Here is a 21242-nt window from a genome sequence, read left to right as displayed (position 1 = left end):
CATTACAGAAATGGTTGAGAAGCACTAGGGACTTTTGAGTATTAGTCCAGATGAGGCTTTCCGTACTTCCAGAACTCTGGATTCCTTATTTAAAAGTACATGTAAACTTTTCATTTTTATTTATTTTCATTCCAGCCACAAAAAAGATGGAGTATCCCTAATGATTTATTTGATGTATTGCTACACACTGACAGCAGAGCGCTGAAACTTTTTTTTTTTTGGTATTTTTAAATTCTTTCTAGTCTATGGTATTGTAAACAATGAAGTCAGTCTGCTCTGAAAGTGCAATTCAGTTCACTTCTAAAAAATGCACAGCCTATCTTGATTAAATCATTAGAAACCACTTCTAGCTAAAGACTACTGTCGCCTGCCTACAAAACAAGAAGCCTTATTTAAAGCAAAAAAACTCATACCTGACATCAAAATGAAGTTATTTAACCTTTAGATTATGAGATTACTTACTAGGCTGGATCACAGGTCCAGAAGAAAAACGTTACAGGCTTTTAGCATTTCTCCCCTCGAAAACAAGAATTTCCTTTATTGAAAAGGTAAAACTATTGGGAGAGACTGTATTTCATAAAGATTTACTCAGATGGAAAGTCTGAGGTCACAAGTGAAATAAGATTAATAAAGCTGGCAGAGTTACCAGTGGACTGCTAATGTTCAAATAAGATTTCTCTTCTGCAGCCAAGCCTCAATGCTTGATTTACAATCCAGGGATCTTAACCTGATTCTAATATTTTTGGCGTCAGTGGAACAGAGGGAAAAGAGCAATTTGGAAGCTTCTGGTGCCTGTGAGCCGAATTCTTATGTGAAGAAATGGGGATTTTTGTTGGGCTTTTTTTTTTTTTTTAATTTTCTCTATTTTTTATCCTTTTTAACAGTTATTTTTGATGCTTCACTGGCAATTCTACAGAGAAAAGAGTGTTCTACTATAAAATTCAGCTGCAACTTCCAGTTGGGTTTGTTGAGAACTGTTCTCCATTTAATACAAAGCAAGGCTCTTCTCCCTCTCCACCCCAACCAAACTGTGCTGGGCAGCAGAACCAGAAAAAAAAAAAAAAAAAAGTAAAAAAGCAATGCTTTAAGAATCTACAGATCTTTCAAGCAGACACCATGGAATATCCTCAAGCAATCAAACAAGAAACAAAACCAGTAAGTGAACTGATTACCAGAATTTCATCTGTGATGAAGCACCACCATATTTTCCATGTTCTCTTTTAAGTTTAATCTCGATTTGCAAGAACTTCAGATCAGAAACACCATTCAGAAAGCTTAAAATTTAATAAAAAGAGTGACTATCAAACACTTTCTATATCCTTACGAGGTATGTTCAGACAGTATTGTTATTCTGTGTTATGGAACTGGAATATTTTCCATCCTTTTTCTTTCAGAAGCAATTTCAGTTTTTTGGCACAAATCTGGCAGAGTCTACATCATGTATTTTTGGTACCCTGACATTTTATGGTGCATTTTGTGGCTGGAGGTATTACACTCGACATTAGTTATTTAAAATGGAGTCTGCTCAAGGAAATATTAGTCACATTTCTTTCAAAAGGCGGTTTACTTCCTGCTGTGTTTCCTGGTGATCAGCAAAGAAAACATGAAATTAAGATAAACCTAGACTTAAACACTAGTGTGCCAGTTGATTAGGTGGCAGGGAACACCGCACGTATCTTATCGTACCTCAATAAGGCCTGCTGATGCCTTTTCTAGGTCCCCCAGCACGTGCTGCTCTGGGACATCACTGGGACTAGTAGTTTCACTGTATCCTGTGTTATTTTCAGACTTGCTGTTTTCCCCTACATAAACTATATCCTGTAACTTTATCCTCTTATCATATTATGCCATTTTCTTAAAGGATATTTTACTACATGGCACTACCATCTACAACAGCACACACAGGACAACGCGTCCAGAAGTTTTGCAGATTATGATAATGCAGCCATTATCATATGGACACATTTAAGCCAAACAGAGATTAAAACTAAAGGAGGTGGTGGTAAAAGGAAAGAGGGAAGCAGGAGCCAATTCCATCCCTGGATTGGTCTCTCCTCTTATGAAAGGCCAGGACCCTTTCCATAAAGCCACACATCTCTTTTACCACAGCATCGTGCAATGAGTCAGATGGCCAAAGCAATCCTACGCTGGGTGGTGCAGGGAGCCTCACGCTGTAAGAGAATTAAGATGCATCTGACTTGTAAATGAAGCACTGAACTGACCTTTAGGAGATCTAGGTTCATTTCCTCTTCAGGCTTGGGTTCCCCAAGCATCCTTCAGCAGCTAAGTTAGTAGAGTTTAATCCTCACTTGAGCAATGAAGTAAGTCCTCTGAACTCAGGCTTGTCTGGGCTCATGAACCTTTGTTTGAAAGGTGCCAAACACAAACAGCGTCCCATGGCTCGCTGCTACTGATGGCCACCCAGCCTCCACTAGTAGTAAAGCCTGGCCTGGTAGCAGCAGTGCACCACCCTTGGTCTGAGCTGTGAACTTTTGGGGCACTGTCTGGCCACACACATAGACACGGTATGCAGAAACACCAAGCTGACCCCACATGACATCTTCCAAGTGCAACTTCGATAACTTAATAGAAATACACCCATCTGCAATACACTCATTCATCATTCATTTTAAACACGTTTTCCAAGGGAGTAAGTAACAAAATCCATGCCATTTACTGTTGCAATTTAGGCTATCATGACTGAAATTAATAGTCTCCTCAGAAGATGAAAGGAAAATTACCCGTGGCAGTCAGTGCCTGCACAACTGCTAATGTACCAGAGCAGTTCCAAGTCAATACTGGATTTTGTTTTCCCTCAAGATATACCGATACTGGAAGCCAGGGCTTTCCTGGAGTAGGTGCTGCGTGCTCTCCCGCCACAGTGCTAAGAAGAGAAGACAGACACAAAAATTCAAAGGAAAAGGAGGTTCGTGAACGCCTGCCAGTGGAAGGGAAGCAATATGGTGCACTGAACCTCTACAGAAGCCAAAGGACCAAGGGAACACTGGTTGGTGCAAGGCTTTCATGGCTTACATCTCAAGGAGTGCTCTCTGACTGAAGGATTGGTTGGATTCTGCAATACTCTCACAAGTCCCCTGACACAGAAGTCTGCCTCTGCCACACGGCCTGCCTGAACTCCGCAGCTGCATGCTGTCCTCCCACTGCAAAAAGAGAGGGTGCAGGTGGAGATGGAGGGATGACCATGCCCAGAGCTGCTCAAAAGTCAGAACAACTGGGTAGTCAACTTGCTCTTCTGAGGTTGCCACATCAGAGGCCTATGCCCAAGGCTATTTTTGGATACACGGCCATAAAACGTGCATTAAAATGGGAGCTGGATAGGGAAAACATTTGTTTCCCCCGCCTCAGCTACTCAACCAGCACTAGGTGAAGCACACTTTCGTCTAAGACTAGGTTGGAAGACCTGAACAATTCATGACCTGAACAACTCATTACCTTGCAGATTTCTCTGCAGATGGAAATTAAGGTCCAGAAAACAGGGCACGAATGCAGAAGATGCCAGTTAACCTAAAGCAAGGTCCTGTGTGGCCAAAGCAATCAAGGCAGAGCAAAGCTCCTTTGCCCTGACTGTGTGAACAGTATCTACTGCACAGGGACTCAACGCTCAGAGCCTGCCTGCTGTAAATCCACACCCTCCCGCTGCCAGTGCCGTAACTCCCCCACGCAGAAAAGCCCTGCGGTGAACAGAACCCCTGCACTTACCACGTAAAATATTAATGCTAAAATGATTAAGTGATTTTCTTCCTATTGTGCAGGAAGAGCAGTGCAATATGTTTGAAACAAAGAAGCTCGGTTTTAACTGCAAATAAGAAAATAAATCCAAAGTAAATAACTTTCAGATAGGAACAGCAGAAGAGAGATGTTTACGGTGCAATAGACTGATAGCAGAAGCTGGGGAGAGCCAAGGTGAGTAAGGAGAATTATTTGGGATCTAATCAGCAAGACAAATGCAATCTTTAGAGTGTAATATTTATGCCAACCTTTTAAGAAATTTGGATTTTTATTTTTTTTAAACACTAGAGTAAAAATGTTACTTACAGAATGTTATGTTTGAAATTATCTCTAACTTTGTTTCACGCTCTTGCTGTCTTGCATGTATTCTCTTTGAACATGATACCCATATCCCTGGCATATTTGTTACTTATAGAAATAAAATAAGCAAAGGTAAAGGAATTTTCCAAAGGAAACAGCAGAAACAGCTTTTCAGATCAGCTGCTGTTTTCAAATACAAGCCAGAAAGGACATCAAAAGAGAAAAAAAATACCTTGTAGGCAATGCTTTATCTCCTATTTCCTACAGAAGTAGCAGACTCCCTAGATATTAAAGATATCTTTTATTTTAAAGGCAAACAAATTATTTTAAATGTAACTGAACTGTAAATATTCATTAGGCCTCTTTCCCATTTGGTTCTCTGAATATGAATACTCCCAAAGTAGTATTTCCTCTGAAGTTTTCAGTTTCAAGCCAGCGAACCTGACTAAAAATTGAATGTGACAATTGCCGAAACATTTACTTTTCTTTAAAGCCTTCCAGCTCTGCCTTCAACCACCAGTATTTTGCCTAGTTTCAAACGACGGTGCTTGGGCCAGGCTGAAGATAAAAGACACCTTAAGACTAGCCTTGGCCTGTCGACCTCACATCAGGCAAAGGTGACAGAGAGCCTGCTTTGGCTTAAGCTTAAATTTCTAAGAGGAAAAAGTGGGAGACCAGAAGAAGCACTAAAGGAATCTCTCGGCCACGTCAGGAATGACATTTTGACAAACAGCCAACCAACTTCAATCAACCAACTTCAATCAACCGATCTGACCCCCAATGAAAAACTTAAAAAATGACAGGATTGTTTGCACGAAAAATAATGCCATGCATTTTGATCAACGTTTCTTAGGCAGCTTATCAGCCAGCACAAACTGGTATATAAAAGATCCCCCATCTACTCAGCTAGTCACCCTATCCCAGCTTTATGGGCGCTGCCACACTAATTACAATTAGTCTTTCTTCACCCATCCTGTCCTGCAGCTACTAACGCTCACTGAGATCACCTCTAAGTTGAATATCTTTTCCCTGATTGAGATACTATTGGCATACTATTAGAGCAAACGAATAAAATCCTGCAATATTGTTCACATGCACAGAAAGAGAGGTCTGTGGTATTTTATACTGACACACGGTAAACCCTGGGATGGATTGAAATACCTCTGTGACTTGTTAGCTCTATGTCTAAGCTCTCATTATCCAACACCAATGAGCTGCTGAAGGTCTGCAGCTGAACAAGGTACACAAGCACAGCCACACTAATCGATGGCCTTCACAGAAGAGATAAGAATCCTTTGGTTGGGATTTGCACCACCAGGCTTTTCTCCACGTTTGCTGATGGCTGAAAGACATACATGGCCAGTCACTGGTGTTCAGCAGAAATGTGGTCCTTCACTGAGCCACAGTAACTTAGCGGCATGTGCCTGAACCTCAGATATTTCCGGGGAATGCTTGTCATCAGCAGTAGCTGATTGGGTCCTCAGGCGTCTTACCAGATACTGAAGTCGCTGGCGTTCGGTCTCTGGAGTGAATTCTGAAGACATAGGAATGACTTCGCCATTTCGGATTATTATAGCCCTGTAATAGTAATAAAATATCATCAGTAGAGAAAAAAAAAACACAACACAAAAAACCAGAAAAAGTAAGAAATACTCAGAAAACCACAGGGTACAGTCACACTCTCACTCTCTTCAGAGTCACAGTAAAATAAAGCCATTTCTTTTCTACTGAAGTTGTCAGCAGAACAGGATAATAATTCCTGCCCTGCATCCTTTAGGGTGGATAACAAAGTATATTTGTATATGCCAAGTTCATTCCATTGCTCACAAAAACATCCAGGCAACAAAGGCAAGAGTTATTTCAGTTGATGTCTACGGTCTACAGGGTATCCTTATTAAGTGAAATGCAGACACCCAGAGGAGATGCTGCAGAATCACTGATTGTAGAACAACTCTTTGCAGGTTTTAATCCCAGTTGTGGCTGACACTGTCTAAACTACTGGCTTCAAATGACTCATGCAAGCACTTTCAAATTATTGATTGGTCATATGTCATGTCAGAACATTTCTACTTCAACAGCAAATGGAAGTGGCATAGCAAATCCTGTTTAACACAAATTTAACTAGTTACCTGCCGAAAAATGACAGGTAATGGAATAACTATAGATCAGCCAGGAGATTTCAAGTACACTTCTGCAAATGGCAAAGAGGAAATTCTCTCAAACACCTGCCTCTTGCCTCTTAACAATCTGCTACACTGCATGCAAAATAGAGTCTGATTCTTCCCTGGTGTAATGCCACTGGCTGAAACACAGTCACAAGCGGGAAGAATTTACCCATTAATCCTAGGGCATTTGCTGGTCATGTACTCACAGAATTGCGTTCTTTTATCTTTCCATTATTTACACAGCTTTGTAAGTATAGTAACGCCTGGCGCTCTCAAAGAGCTTGATGAACTATGTATCATCCCAGAGATTTTAATGCCTGTTTTGGAGCTGTTTCTCAACCATCAGTAGATTAATTCAGTGCTTGGATAGTCGCAGTGTACCAGCTCTCCTCCTGAATTTGGATGGAATTTTGTGTAGATAAAACAAGCAACTGTCACTTGGATTCCAGTTTCTTTATGTTTTAAATGGTCTCCCTTCTGTGATCTTTTTGTTGTGTTGACCAAATTATCAAGAGGAGTAAGCTAGCACACAAATATCACATCAACTTGCTGGCATTGTTTCTATGCCAGGTATTCTGATGGCACTACATTGCAACAAACAAATACAGTAGGAACACGAAGACCGAAAACTTATCTTCCAAATTCAAAACACAGGCATCTTGAGAAAACCAGCCTGGGTACAAACCAGCTTTGTCAAATTAGTGGCACTGGATAACTTTCCAAGCCATCTTTCATATCTTCCTGAGATATGATACTAGACTAAAATTGTCTCCAAACGATTATCTACTGTTGCTAGTATGCAAAAGGAAGGAGCATTATCAAAGATGAAAGGAACCGTTCACATTTCTGAGACTCATGTGGCAAAGAACAGACAGGTACAGGATGACACTACAATGGGAGAGGTGGGAAAAGGCTCTAGTGACAAGGGGAAAACAGCTCTGTTTTGACGGATAACAAATTTACTGCTCCTGAACTTTCAGCACTCCCTTGCAAATAATCCTATGTAAAAGTTAGACGTGGCTAGAGTGCCACATACATACCGAAGGCTCCCACTGGCCCTCCACTGCTACAATTAAAAACAATATTGTGTGCTTGAAATGAGACAGACATGGTGGTTATAACTCATTAAATTCTTAAGAGAAATTTGTGGAGAATTTTTGATGGAATGCTTTCCCCTTTATGGGATCTGAATATATTACAGGCTTACAAAAACGCTGGTCCAATTAAAAGTAATAAAGGTTTGCTGAAAATTTTTCCTTTGGATTTCTGGGACAGGCGTTTAAAAATGAATTAAGAACTCTACCACCTCTTTTCTGCAACAACACCTTTGCTTTTATTTCTGCAATTCCTAAGGTCTTCAGCTTTGAACCAGACTCATTTACTCAAAGACAGTGGACAGTTTTTATAACCTTTTCATATGTAATTTGACTCACTTGAGTAGGCCTCCATTTAAGGGGACTGTGGTTTAGTACAGAGTTAAGTACTCTGGCAACTGTCTAGACCAGACTGATCAAAGGAGCTGATCAGACACTAACCAAATTTTACACACTAGTTTAAGAGAGTCATAAGGGATCTACTGATCCTGTGCTTGTCTGAAAGAGCTAGTAAAAAAAAACCCACACATTGATATAACTGCTAGCATGTCAGGCTAATTTTTTAATTCTCTTTTTCTTCCCCTTTAATCACCACTTAACAGGAAATCCGTATTTTGAAGACCACTCAGACCAGTCTGGGGTTCATCTTTTTCTTTGTGCACACTGACATACTTCCTATATACGCTGATAGCTATCGTTCTCACTTCTATGGGTAGAATTGGGCCCTGAGGGACTCACATCATATAAAAAGCAAGTCAGAGGCGAGTGGGTCAACCTTTCATGGCTCAACTTATTTTCACTAGAAATTGCAGCCACCTGGGATGAAAAGCACAACCCAGCACAAAAAAATAGTGCCTTTGGAGGGGGGAATTAAAGCAATGCTGTTGATACCTGATAAAACAGAGCCTCGGTTTTATGTTTTTCATTAATGTTTTCAGCAGTTGGACTTTATTCAACTTGAAAGTTACAGCTGCTCCTAAGAGTCAAATGATTTGATCCGAGGAATTAGACAGCTCTAGATATGAGTAATGGGAGGGACGCAGACGTACATATACAGGTCACTGGTCTGAATTCAACTCTGGTGGGCTCGTTATCCTCTTACCAGTCTCTTTACCTTTCCGCACCAGCTGCTTAGCCGTTTCATGACAGCAAAGGGTATTTCTGATGGCCCAAGTGACAAAAACGGCTGTCTCAATGGAGAGGCTGGGTGCGAAAACTTGGCCCAGGAGCCACCCAGCTCAGCGGGATTTTTCCCCTGTGATTGAAGAGGTGCCGAATCAGGCCCTAATTGGGTTTGGAGACTGAACTGCCCTTTCCATGACCTCACAGTGACAGAGCTGCCAAGCACCGACTAAAGGCTTTTCCCACCAAACAACCTCCAGAGCCCCGAATTCAATAGCCCAAAGTCAATAACTGCTCACGGGGAGGGAGCCCAGCTGACGCGGCAGCCACAAACCAGCCCAGCAACTGCTTTTAGAAACCACTCTATACGGTCCTGCAGGACAATTAATTTTGACTTTACTCTTCCTAATGGACTAAGGAGCAACGTGGAGTTACGTTGAGCATTACTGCATTTGCCATGCACGAAAGATGCATGTACGCAATGAAATAGCGCTCTGAAAACATTTAGCTCCCCATGCATTGTGGAAATATGAATGTATTATTTTATACCAAATACAGCCGTCCTATTAAACTGTCAGAAATAGCTACATAGGAAGCAAAGAAGAACTCGAAGAGATGCAGTGCTCAGAGAGCATCTGATTCTGCCACGTTTAATAGTGACATTTTCATGTCAGCCACACTGGTGAAACACATTATAGCACGGCCACAGCGTGAGCCTGCCAAAGGCAGGCAGATGATTCATGTTTGCAGGGAACAACTATGTCAACACTAACCAAATATTCTCTGATGACAAGGTTGCTTCAGACCCGTACCAATCATTAATTTATATCACCAATGAAGCAGTAATTAAAAACCAAAGGGTTTTTTTGGCAGGACAGGAAATCAGGAGTCGCAGATCTGCAATCCCCTTGGTGCACTGCCCTCCACGCCCTATGGCTCTGATGCCCTCTCCATGCAGCATCATCCACAGCGAGCAAACCAACAGGAGAAACCGCTCTTAAGTCTTAAGGCCACGGAGGCCATTAAAGTCACTTATTTTGATCCCTTCCAGAAGCAAACTATAGATTTCCCTGAGTTCTCTCCCCTCTTTTGAACCCAGCTACCTAAATCCCCACCCACATGAACTGCAGGACCGTATGTGCCCTCGCATTCCACACATACGCGCTCTGCACGACAGAGAAAGTACATTCACTGATCTGGAGCTGATCAATATTTATAGGAAACAGGAATATTGGGGAAAAACGTCCCCAAAATACAGCTGAATTAGCCTAAAATGAAAGAAACAAGAAACCTGAATTTGTATCTCTCTTCTGGCCACTTAACTGTGTATTTTCTGATCCAAAGAAGCCATGCCCTGGACAACTAGATGTGTAGCAAGAGATGTGCCAGCTCCTTGGTGTGCAAGGCGCCGAGTGAATCCAGCAGTGGGCTGTGTCCACTCAGTCACATGCCAATGAAAAGAAACACCAGGAGCTTAAAAGGCTACACGTAAATCCACAGAAAATACTACGTTTATCTTTTGGATTGACGTAACTGCGTAGTCCATGGTCAGCAGCTAAATTTAAAAAGAACCTTAAGTATATGGTTATTTTCTATACTCATACAGTACTTTAAAACTATATTTAGTGCTTTAGTATATTTCCCCTTTTAAAACATGTGGTGAACAAAGCAACAAAAGGGTAAAAATCTGCCACTGTTGTACTGCTGCTCTCACACTCAGGATGTAGCAACAACACTGGCTTAAGGAAAATATCAATATATCAATTGCTTTTGCATTTTTAATACAAATAAAACAGCCACCTCTCCTTGAATCAAGCAGGGTTTGTTTTTTTTTTTCTTTTGTGGAGAACACAATCAGCTGAGAATTGCACAGCATCCTTTCTCAGTTTCTTATGAAAAGCAAACATAGGGGAACTCATACATTTTAGAGGAAGCTATTGTTGGTTGCTCTCATTTAATCATACAGAGAAAGAAACACTTTAGTGAACAAGGTCAAAAGTGTAATTTCACTGCTGTCATGGGTCTATTGGGATTCTGGTGTTCAAAACAAAGAGGCATCTCCTACTGTTAGGAGTATTCAGGGGACACCCTGATTCCATTACACACTTTTTCAGCCAAAAATTATTTGAAACGCAACATTAAGCTGCACATTTCTACAACAGAGGATAAAAATCTGGTAAAGGTGACAAAGAGAGACTGTTCGGAAAACCCTCTTTGACAGCGTATATCAATTCCAAGCCACAGGGAGGATGTATCCATTTTGTCAAAAGGTGTTAAGCATTGTGGATTCAGTACAGGTGAAGCAAAAGTGTCTGGCCTGTCTGAAGGGGTATTAGAAATGTGTCAATGGAAAAGAAAGAGGGATTAAACTGACAGAAAGAATAAGGCAGGGTTTTATTACATTCAAAGGGGAACCAAGCAGTAGATTTTAATTAGGTGTGTCACAAAATAGCTGAGGAAAAAAATAAAGTAAATCCTAGAACTATTGAATCAGTCTAGATAGGTACTTGTTTACTATGGTAACTAAATGTATATATTTAAAGAAGTCAAAGAAGAGCAATGCTAATGTCTGGTGAGCTTCAAACCAGTTTTGCTTATTCACCTTTTCTTAATTGCTAAGAAGAAAAAGTGATTATAAAAAGATTCAAAAAAATGTTTCTCTCCCCTCCAAATGAAGTACTGGAACTTACAGCCATTACGATTACTGATGACTTTTAATACATTCAGCCCTGGCACCCTGGTTTCACTTACTATGAACTGAATTACTCTCCCTTAGTCCCACTCAGACTCATTTCTCAATGTTTCTTTAGAAACCAGGTGAACAAATACCTCACTGCACTGGCAATAATCATGGAATTATAGTGCAAAGCCTTTAAATTATTTCCTTAATTTTATGAATTAAGGCAGGCTGGGGATAGTGAAACAAACCATTATATAACGTTTAGCTGGCATTAAAACAGGTCCCAGCGATGACATATCCATCACCATAAAACTCAGAGGTGAAAGGAGCAACCCTCAGCAACACCAATGGAAAAAAAAACCCTGGCTGCCTCCCACCCGTAATACCCAAGAGATGTTTCAAAAATGCCCTAAACTCCTACTCGCCATCGCTACCAAGAAGAAAACAAGCAGCAAACTGGGGAGGGGATAGAGCCAGTGAAAATTGCCTCTGTCCTCATTTTCCATCTAGTGCCACTCAACAGTCCTGCCACCCTGGTTTCTTCACATTTTTCAGCACCAACATTAGGCTGTCCACAGAAATATTGTGACAGAATAGAAACATCGGATCATTTTTCTTTCAGCCAAACAAAGCCAACATTGAGGGGGGACGCACTCTCCCTGCTTGTGGCTCTTCCTGTGACAAGGCAGCCCCATTGCACATGCCATGGCTACAGCAGGCTGCTGGGACGCAGCCATCCTTTCATCACTTGGGGGAACTTCAGCTCCCTCAAGCCGATAAAAGGTGTGAGAACTCGTCTCGGTGAAGTATTGCACAAAGGCTGGGTTAAAGTAATTTCCTACAGGAGCGTGCTTTGGCATGTCCTGCAGGAACAATGAAGAACCCTCTCAAAGGCTAAAGGGCTTTTGCAGACTGCCAGACACCCTGCCTGTTCCAAGGGTTAACATCTCAGCAGCACGACCGCCAAGTACAGCCCTGCTCCAGCAGGACACCCACGCAGGGCCTTCCCAGGTATTTCATTCAAGGGCCTTTTTTCATGTCCTCACACCAGCATGGAGGCAAGCGTGCTACACTTCTCCTGTGGCGACACAAGAACCTCCTCCTGCCTCTGAGAAGAACCAGGGAAAGAAATTATGAAATGGCCTCAAGTTACGCCAGGGGAGGTTTAGACTGGATATTAGGAAAAATTTCTTCACCCAAAGTGTTATCAAGCATTGGAATGGGCTGCCCAGGGAAGTGGTGGAATCACCATCCCTGGAGGTATTTAAGAGATGAGTAGACACAGTGCCGAGGGACATGGTTTAGTGGCGATTTTGTCAGTATTAGGCTGATGGTTGGACTCGATGATCTTAAAGGTCCCTTCCAACCTCGACAATTCTATGACTCTAAATCCAGTCCCTGCAAGAAACCCTGAAAGTTGTCTTTCAGAGGCACCCACAAGCACGTGAGCTGTTCCTATGCATACCCATGTAGAGCTTTATGTTGTTTCCAGCTACCCAACTCATTCCTATTTACATTTCTAATGCTTATTTAGTGATTCTTGTGGAGAAGGCCTCTGGGCAAAGTGAGGCTGCTGATATACTTTAAAGCCACTATTCTGGTGGTCTGTTTTTACTAAATGAATTGTATTATTTTTAATAAAGGATCATAAATGGGCAAGTAGAAGCTGTTTCTCAAAGCAGAATAGTATTCATAGATTTCCCCAGAAGGGCTTACTTTTCATCTACACTAGCACCTGGGCCAGTCAGCAACTTCCTTACTGCCACTGAAAATAATAAAAATCTGAATTTTAAGAACTGATCTTGCATTCCATCCCGTGTATTCAACTAACAACTTAGTAAGTAGCAGTTAAAGGGATTTTCTACTCCTGGCAGTCTCCCTCTGCTCTATATATTCCATCCAATGGCAAGAAGCACTTGGCCGTCACCAACACTGTAACTAAATTATTTCAGTTGTTTCTGCATTACTACTCATCCTATAGTTTTAAATTAAATCTAATACTGAGCTTGCAGGCTGCCCACAGAGGAGACAGCTCGGAGAAGACACGTTGCCCAGCCTTTTTTGACCTCAGGAACCGCATGCTTCTAGTTCTCAGTGCCTCTTTGGCAGGCTGCAGCTCCATTCCCATCAGACTCTCCTGTGAACTCCCTGCTCTAGTTTAGGTCCTCAAGTGTATTTCTTGTCTGATGCAATCTAAGTACAGAGTTATTATTAGCAGTTGGCTTATAATTAGTGGTTGGCTTTATCAACAGTGTTTCATTTTAGTGCTAATTACATTTTTCTTGTACTCCCACTCCATTACTAATGGGACAGCACTGGCTATCTGTATGTGATTTTTTTGTTTGTTTAATCAGGAAAGTAACTTTTGCTATTGAACCAGTGGTGACTTCATGTTTACCTATATACTTCTAGTATCGTCTACTCTGATTCCAGTAGCACTGAACCAAAAGCCAATGAACTAAACTAAAATGTTCTGTAATCAATTGTGTGTACTTTCCTGTTGGTTTACACCTGAACCCACTGATCTTTCAGAGAGGACTTCAGCTGGCAGCTAGAAAGCTATTACAAGCCAGTTTATAGTGACACTGCTAGCACATGAAAACTGCTCGCCATTGGTTCCAGCATCCTTAGGTTGGAGATTTAGGGTCCTCAGGAGATTAATTTTGCCCATGATGATTCCAATGCATTCTTCATTTGGACACAGCTAAGTCCAGGGTTGCACTGATGATACACCACCGCACTTCTATATCATGGCTAACAACAGGCCACCAATTATTCAGGCCATGCCAGTGAAATGAACAAAGAAGTGCAGTCACATCTCTGTGGCCAGCTCTGAGCCTCAGGACTGGTATCTATGGAATCAAAGTCTTTTTCCCTGCTGTCCAGGATATCACATTCATCTCCAGGATGAGTTACTATGGCAACTAAACCTGGGCTTAGTGGATGAAGGCACCACTGTGCAAGTCAGTGTTTATGTTGCCAGTAATATGGGTGGGATATGGCTGACCATGTAAAATGGAAGCATGGATTTTTTTTCCCCCTGCTCTTCACAGTCTTACCACCGAGGAAGTCAGAATGACTTTTAGTGCCTAAAGCAGCACATCTACTTTGATCTCAGCTTTTCTGCCTAATTCAGCAGCAGTTGCAGGATATTGGAGCAAGCTGGACCAAGAAGTAAAAGCAGACTGAAAGTCACACTCTGCTCACTCTGCATCAGTGAATTTTTACCCAAGCTCTGCTTCATTCACCCATGCAGAAGTGACAAGGGACGCCCTCGCTAAAAGCCCCGGGAGCACAGCACACGCTGCGTTGCGTAGCTGCTGCCGAGTCTGAAGGGCCTGGGCTGCCTGGCAAGCTCACTGAATTCAGGGGATGAGAAAAGCTTTCCAGCACAGTAAGGACCACAGTAAACCTGAAACATTCACCAAGCAAGCTTGGGGTGCTCTTCCCTTAGTACAGAGGGGAACTAGAGGTCCAAGGCGCCCAGCCTGCTCAGCGTGCCTTAGCCCTGGCCCTACAACACTGGAATGAAGAACCTGAGGGGTCTCTCTGTGGTCAGCTATGAAGGCACAGATTAAGAAGATGGTTTTGAGTTTAATGCACTGCACAGGGAGATCTGGATTCTGGTATATGCGCTTATACCATGATCTGAGTCCATTAGAGGTCAAGGTTCTTTATGCATCACTAAAGTACTAGTAAAAGGGTGATTAAAATTACATCTCAGCACCCTTTGCCGATCTTGCCTCAGACCCTACGAGCTCTACAAGCCACATACACAACATACTTGCAACGATGCTATTACAGTGGGAGTTTTTCCTTGATCAGTGCTTATATTCACCAATAAAAACAGGCAGCAGGGGAATTTTTGCTTGCAATGGCAGTGACCAACTTTTTTTTGTCTGGTTTGATTAGTTTGGTTTTTGTTGGTTTTGGTTTTTACTTCCCTCTGCCCAGCTCCACCCCTTTTTGTAAAGGCTGACAACCTAGGAGAATTAAAGTCAATAGAATTCATCACTCCTGGAAACTAATACCAATGAACTGTGGCTTTCCAGTTTGCTGATAGTACTTTAATACCCAAAATTCTTCTCCTTCCTCATAATCTGGAACATAAGGACTTCATGGGTAGATGATGTCTATGTGATTAGGACCAAAGACTGAATGTACCACTCATCGAAAATGTTTACAATGGCTTCAACACCTGCTGGATTGCCATAGACATTGCTAAGGCATACAGTCTCCCAGGAAAAGCAAGAGTTTGGAGAAGAGGCAAGATATTTGTTTTGTCTTCAAAAGCCTAGGAACACTTACTGCCAAATAAATCATTTCTGCCAAGTCAGTGCTGGATACAACGTGCCAGTACCCTGGAACTTGTCACCCACTGGATCACCAAAAAATGCTCTCCCTCATCACTGCACCTTGAGTGCTATGACATTTCTGTTCCAACACCTTTTCTCCACACCTCAGTTAAAGTGTTTCCTGAAGTGCCTCCAAAAGCTTTACCCAGCACAAAATTCTGCAATAACTGAGGTTGCTGCTATTCCTGTGAATCCTGCGCTCTTACTTCTCCCTGGAAGGAGGCCAGGGACGAGAAGGGGAGCAGAAGTGCTTTCTGCAGGCCTGCAAGTCGGGCTTCCAAGAAAGAGAAGCAGGGGAAACAGAGAGATGGGACTTGGCCGCATCTCCTGAGTGTGACTAAAATGCCACGCTCTTTTCCAACATTTTTGGCTAGGCAGGATCAGACTTCACCTACCAAACTGCAGTCAGTGAAGGAGAATGTATGTGGGAGAGATTCACTTCATCTTGAATTCAATCTCTCCTCACTACACAGGCTCCTGAGCAGACCAGGCTTAGGTTATCTGTTGTCCTGAAACAATTAAGCATTTATTATCTTCAAGTGATTCCGTCAAAGAATTAATAATAACCAAAAGAGGGGATGTGCACATAGCTTGCTCAAAATACAGTCTGCAAGTGTTGCTCTTGCCTCTTGGAAGAGGATTTGGAGGAATTAGAACTTCAAAGGACGAAGAGGAATCACCATGGATTGCGTGGTCCAAGGGTAGTTCAGAGATTTGCAGCTCTTTTTGTCCCATCTTTAGGAGGAGACAGGAAAAAGAACACTACTGCAGAGTGGAGAAGCTCAGTAACTGAGTCAGTCTTCCCTCTAGAGGCCTCTAAGTACGAAGCACAGTTATTGCTGTTTATGCAGGCACAGACATAAGGAGACAGAGGGCTTAGGCAGACCACTCTAGGAAAACAGGGAAAATACACACCATTTAGATTAGAAGATGGGTAGTCAAGAAAATTAGAAAATTAAAGTTTGTTAAAAATACTGTAAACCAAAGATGAAAGCAAACTAGCTCTACAATAGTAATATACTAGAACACTTTTTGGTTTCCATCCTTCCACAGTGTTAAGAGCTTCTGGCAAAAGTCACCCTGCCAGATTGCTTTGAGGAAGAGGTGAGATACCATGGAACCACAAAAATGGGTCAGAATCATCAATTCTGACTTCTCAGAAATTTTATTTAAGCTACAGTGCCAGTCAGCAGATGTGGCTGTTTCCATGCCTCTCTCATTTACTTCATAAAAGCAGACTAATCCCCCAAATTTGACTTCCTGTGATGGGAACTATGCGTGAAGGAGGCAGCTGACAAGCATCATGACACAGAAGAGAAACTATAAGTGTAGTGAGATTCAACACAAGCAGCAAATCTAGAAAGAACTGAAACAGTAAACAAAGTAGAATTCAATTTTCAATTCACTACTTTATTACACTGGGAGAAGTCGGTGTTATAAACACACTCTCCCACATCTGGGCACCTGAAGCACCAATGCAGTTACTTAACCTGCATTCAGATGGAAGCACTACAAAAAAATTCACTGAATGAGCTTCTATCATTTAACAATACCAAATGCCTTGGCATTAATTCTACGCTTGCAAAAAGGAGGAGAAAAAAAAAAAAAATCTATTCTGGACATGAGGATGTATGTTCAAGCAGAGGATGAATATGCCCTGAAAACATAAGCACAGGGGAGCAAAAGCAAGGAAGCAAAAAGATGATAAAAAAAGCTGATGAAACGAAGCAAAAAATCCAGTGACCCTGTAAGTCTGTGAAGCCTCTGAAACATCGGGCTCTTTGCTTTGATCCCATCTTCTGCCAATAAATCAAAAAAGCCCAAGAACCCATTTGCAGATTTAGTGAGTGTTTCAGGGCCTACGGAAAAGTCAAATCAACTTGTGGTGTTCTGCTTCCTGTATAATAACAACAGCACGGCTACCCTACATGGCTCCAAAATGGCACAGCACAAAATGGCAGCGCTTGCAGTCTCCCAGCAGCTCCTTCACCAGACAACATGAAAGCTAGAAGAACACTCGTGCCAAAGTGTTAATATGATCATATTCCATTACAGTCACTGTAGTGATACTGGGCAAACGTTATGTTGCAGAAGGCTATACAGTAATTGGGTAGTAATCAGTAAAAGCATTAAGTCCCTGTTTTACTACTGCTTCATCACTAGCTATAAAACAACATACTAATAAAGAGCATAAACCTAAAAAGAACTGAGATTAAAAAGGCGTGTTATGGCAATTTAGAAGTAAAAGTCACTTTAGCAATATAAAATTGAACAATACTGTTTAAAAGAATGAGTAGATTTACTATTCCTTATTTTTTTTAAAAAAAAGCAGCTATTCAGAGGGCCTGGCCTAGTTACCATACTGTATACATCAAACTGGTAAGCAAAGCACAGTGCATCGATGCTTACCAGAAAAGCACTATATATTGGACAGCTGACTATAGCACTATCAATCCCTAATTAGATAACCTTGCATGGACAATCCTATCCACTGAGAGGAAGAAAGAGAGAGAGAGAAACATTAGAAAAAGCTCTGGACAATATTAAGACATGAATTTTGACTGTACAAATAGGTATATTTATGGCAGAGTCCAAGAATGATCAGACAAGCCATTAGAGAATGAAAGCAGCTCCCTCCAAGTTGTTTTTATCAGGCTCTGAATACATCACCTCATTTTTAGTAGGGTTCTGGTATCATGTGCAGTTAACGTATAATTATTACAGAACTGTGATTGCATCGTTAGCAGAAGTTTAATTATATCATTGACATTAGTGATGCCATAACATCAAGCTCTATAATAGTTCATAACAAAACCTAAAATTAGCACAATTTTTCCTCCCTTTTACACCAACCAAAAGTGTTCAGCTTGGAGAAGCCTAATAGTCCATACAGAAGTGAGCTAGGGCTGAACCTGAAAGGATTGCTGGCTGGTAATTTAGTAATATGGTAATTAAAGTCTTTTCATGATGTAATTACACATCAACTACAAAAGGACAGCTGCTATACAACACTGCCAGGGTACGTGGCATGAAATGATTAGATTTGAGAGGCTTTGGTGGTTAAACTGAATACCACAGACATAAGTCTGAGGTATAGCTGGCACTGCATAGCACATTATTATTCAAGTCTCGCACTTGGCGTTTCCTTAGTCTCATTGTGATAGTAACAGTTTGTTACACGTACCTTGGTCTTGTGACAGCAGAAGGTGTTCCAAACCCACCTTTAAAAGCTTCTCCTGTTTTCAAGTTGCCTGGAATTGAAAGACCTAACCCTCTTCTGGGCAGAGGCAGTACGAATGAGGCTTCCCTGAAGCCAAAATGTTTATTTCCCACCCCTGCAGCACAAAACTTTCTCTCACAGACTCTTTTCTGCAGGAAATGCAGCTTGATTTATTTGTAGGCTTTTTCCAGTGGGGGAGCAGAGATGGGAGAAGGAGAATGATGACAGAGAAGAGGCACAAACAAGTAGGTGAACTCAAAGAAACTAAAGCTCGACTGAAGAACTGAGGGTTTCAGCATCTAGTTCCAAAAGCAACAAGTATTTTTTCCCCTGTTCGGGTGAAAAAATAAACCCCACCCTTCTTCTCAAGACCAGACAAACATTTTTTAAAGTAGTTTCCTTATTTTATTTCTCACCGACCTCATTTGTATCTGTACAAACAGCGAAGTTGACCACGCAAGGCATGAGACAGCAAAAAGGAACATATTTTTCTAACTAACACAAATAAAACTTCTTGGCTACGTGTCTGAGCTCTTAAAAATACAGGAATGCACTGTGCACCCTGGCTTTGCTAGTCCTAAAATGACCTTTTAGTGATGAGGAGCAACGTAGGTGTTTTGCAATAGCATTTTTTCTCCCTTTCTGAAACATAGGAAGTGGGGATTTGGTGGGAGACAGGCCCAGATCAACTGATCTTCTAGGAAAGGGAAAGATTTTGGGAATCCAGCATGAGGAAAGCTTCTGTGAGGTCCATTTGTAAAGTGCCAAACCAAACTATTTTGGATCTGGAAGGACCCTGTTGCCTACAAGATGTGAGGAATGAGTAGAAAAATTTGAGTCCTGGTTCAAACAAGACCCAGCCTCGCTGACGGATTCGTTTCTAATCCTGCTCTTCCTGTTTTTCTGAACAGATGTTTTTGATGGGCTTGATGAACATTCAAAGCCTCTTGAAGACTTTGTGGCTTTAACTACAGTGGACACTTCGGCTAAATCAAGATCACCACCAACGAGTTTCTTCCCCTTGGGTGTGAGAGGCTGCAATGGAGCTGAGGATGCTCGCGGGAACCAGAGGAGGAATCCTGGGGGAACTGGAAGCAGCCAGTCATTTAAGAACAAAGACCTCAAAAGTAGGTCCTACATGGCCAATTTTACACAGCACACTTTTAAGAGACAATAAAGCAATTTAGCCAGTCCAATGGAAGAGACTCAACTGTACTTCAAGTACAATAGCACAGGAAAACGTGATTATTTCTAATTTAATGGCAAAAGAGCTAAAATTTAGTGCAGCTAGTGGTTCTGATAAGTAGATAGGTGGTCTACTCAAACTAGTAGTTTTCAGCTACTCTCGTTGAGGACTCTTTTGATGTGAAAAAGATTCATAGATGTGACTTGTCAAGAGGAACTAGGTGAGCAATTTTCAATAACAACAGCAAATTCAGCATATTAAGAACAATCACCAACATGAAAAGAAAAAGAACTTTATGCATAAAGGATTTATCTGACTTCCTACAAAGTTTAAAGCAGCAAGAGGCAATAAAAATGTTAGGTTTAAACTACAAAACATTTTGCAGTTGACTGCTGCCTTTGTAGATACGTTGTGTGCACACAGTACAAACGTGAACTGTGTGCACCCAAACCTCAAACACAAACGCGTAACGGTAGCAGTCTTCACCTAAAGACAATGTGGTTCAGTACCTTTGCAGACTTTTAATTTCTCAGCAGCTAACTAAATGAACACGACAGCAGTCTGTATCACGCGGGGAACTATTCTGCCTGGCCTGTTTATGCAGAGCGCTGCCAAAAGAAACATGTGAAGGTTTAAAGTCTTGCAAGACCAAGCCTCATTATCTCTCTCTGATGGTGTTACGGGCAGAGAGTGAGACAGAGGAAAGGAATGCCAGTGAGAGATTTCCAGTTTGCTCCTAGCTTTAGCTAAATCAGAAAACAAAGAAAAGGCTTCTCGTCACAAGTCTCCAAGCATCCAACTTCTAAATAAAACAAAGCAACATCTCCTGAACAACGGCATTCAGTTCCGAGAAACAGACAAGTACACGAGCTGGAACAGGACACAGTAAAAATCCTAACCTGTGATAGCCCCTCTCATTCCCCTCCTCCCTGTTGCAGGAAAAGCAGTTATTTGCTTACAGGTGATTACCTTCAATTATATCAAAATCTGAGAGCCAGGTGGCCTTCCAAGACTAAGGCTGAGGACATGAGCCGCAGGACTTCCTGAACCAGTCCAGCCCTACCAGCTGTTCCAGATGCAGTCACCTTGTCAGTGCTCAACGCACAATTCCATTACACAGCCAACATCTCTTCTGTTTCAATGGCTCTTCAGCATCTTTCCACTTCTCTGCAACCATCAAGTCACGCTACAGGGACAGAAGCGTCATCAGCCTCCCCAATTGCATCCACCACTCGACTAGATACTGGAAGCCTATCACTGCCATTTGCATCAAATTTCCATGAGGGCCCATTAAGGAAATGGAATTCTCTTGTGGTACTGTTGGCAACTAAGGAACTTGGTAACACCAGATGTGGGGAGTCTGGGATGGA

General features: G+C 41.8%; 1 protein-coding gene across 1 annotated transcript in view; it reads right to left on the bottom strand.

Moving 5' to 3' along the window:
- PPM1H (protein phosphatase, Mg2+/Mn2+ dependent 1H) overlaps positions 1-21242 on the bottom strand; it is a 138010-nt gene that overhangs the window by 31615 nt on the left and 85153 nt on the right. Inside the window, exon 5 of the mRNA XM_074168322.1 lies at positions 5544-5628. Within this exon, the coding sequence (XP_074024423.1) occupies positions 5544-5628 (85 nt within the window). The remainder of the gene's footprint in view (positions 1-5543; positions 5629-21242) is intronic.

The sequence above is a fragment of the Numenius arquata genome, chromosome 2 (genome assembly GCF_964106895.1).
Source record: "Numenius arquata chromosome 2, bNumArq3.hap1.1, whole genome shotgun sequence".
In the NCBI taxonomy this organism is placed as follows: Eukaryota; Metazoa; Chordata; class Aves; order Charadriiformes; family Scolopacidae; genus Numenius; species Numenius arquata.
This window is presented reverse-complemented; position numbering and strand designations above follow the sequence as displayed.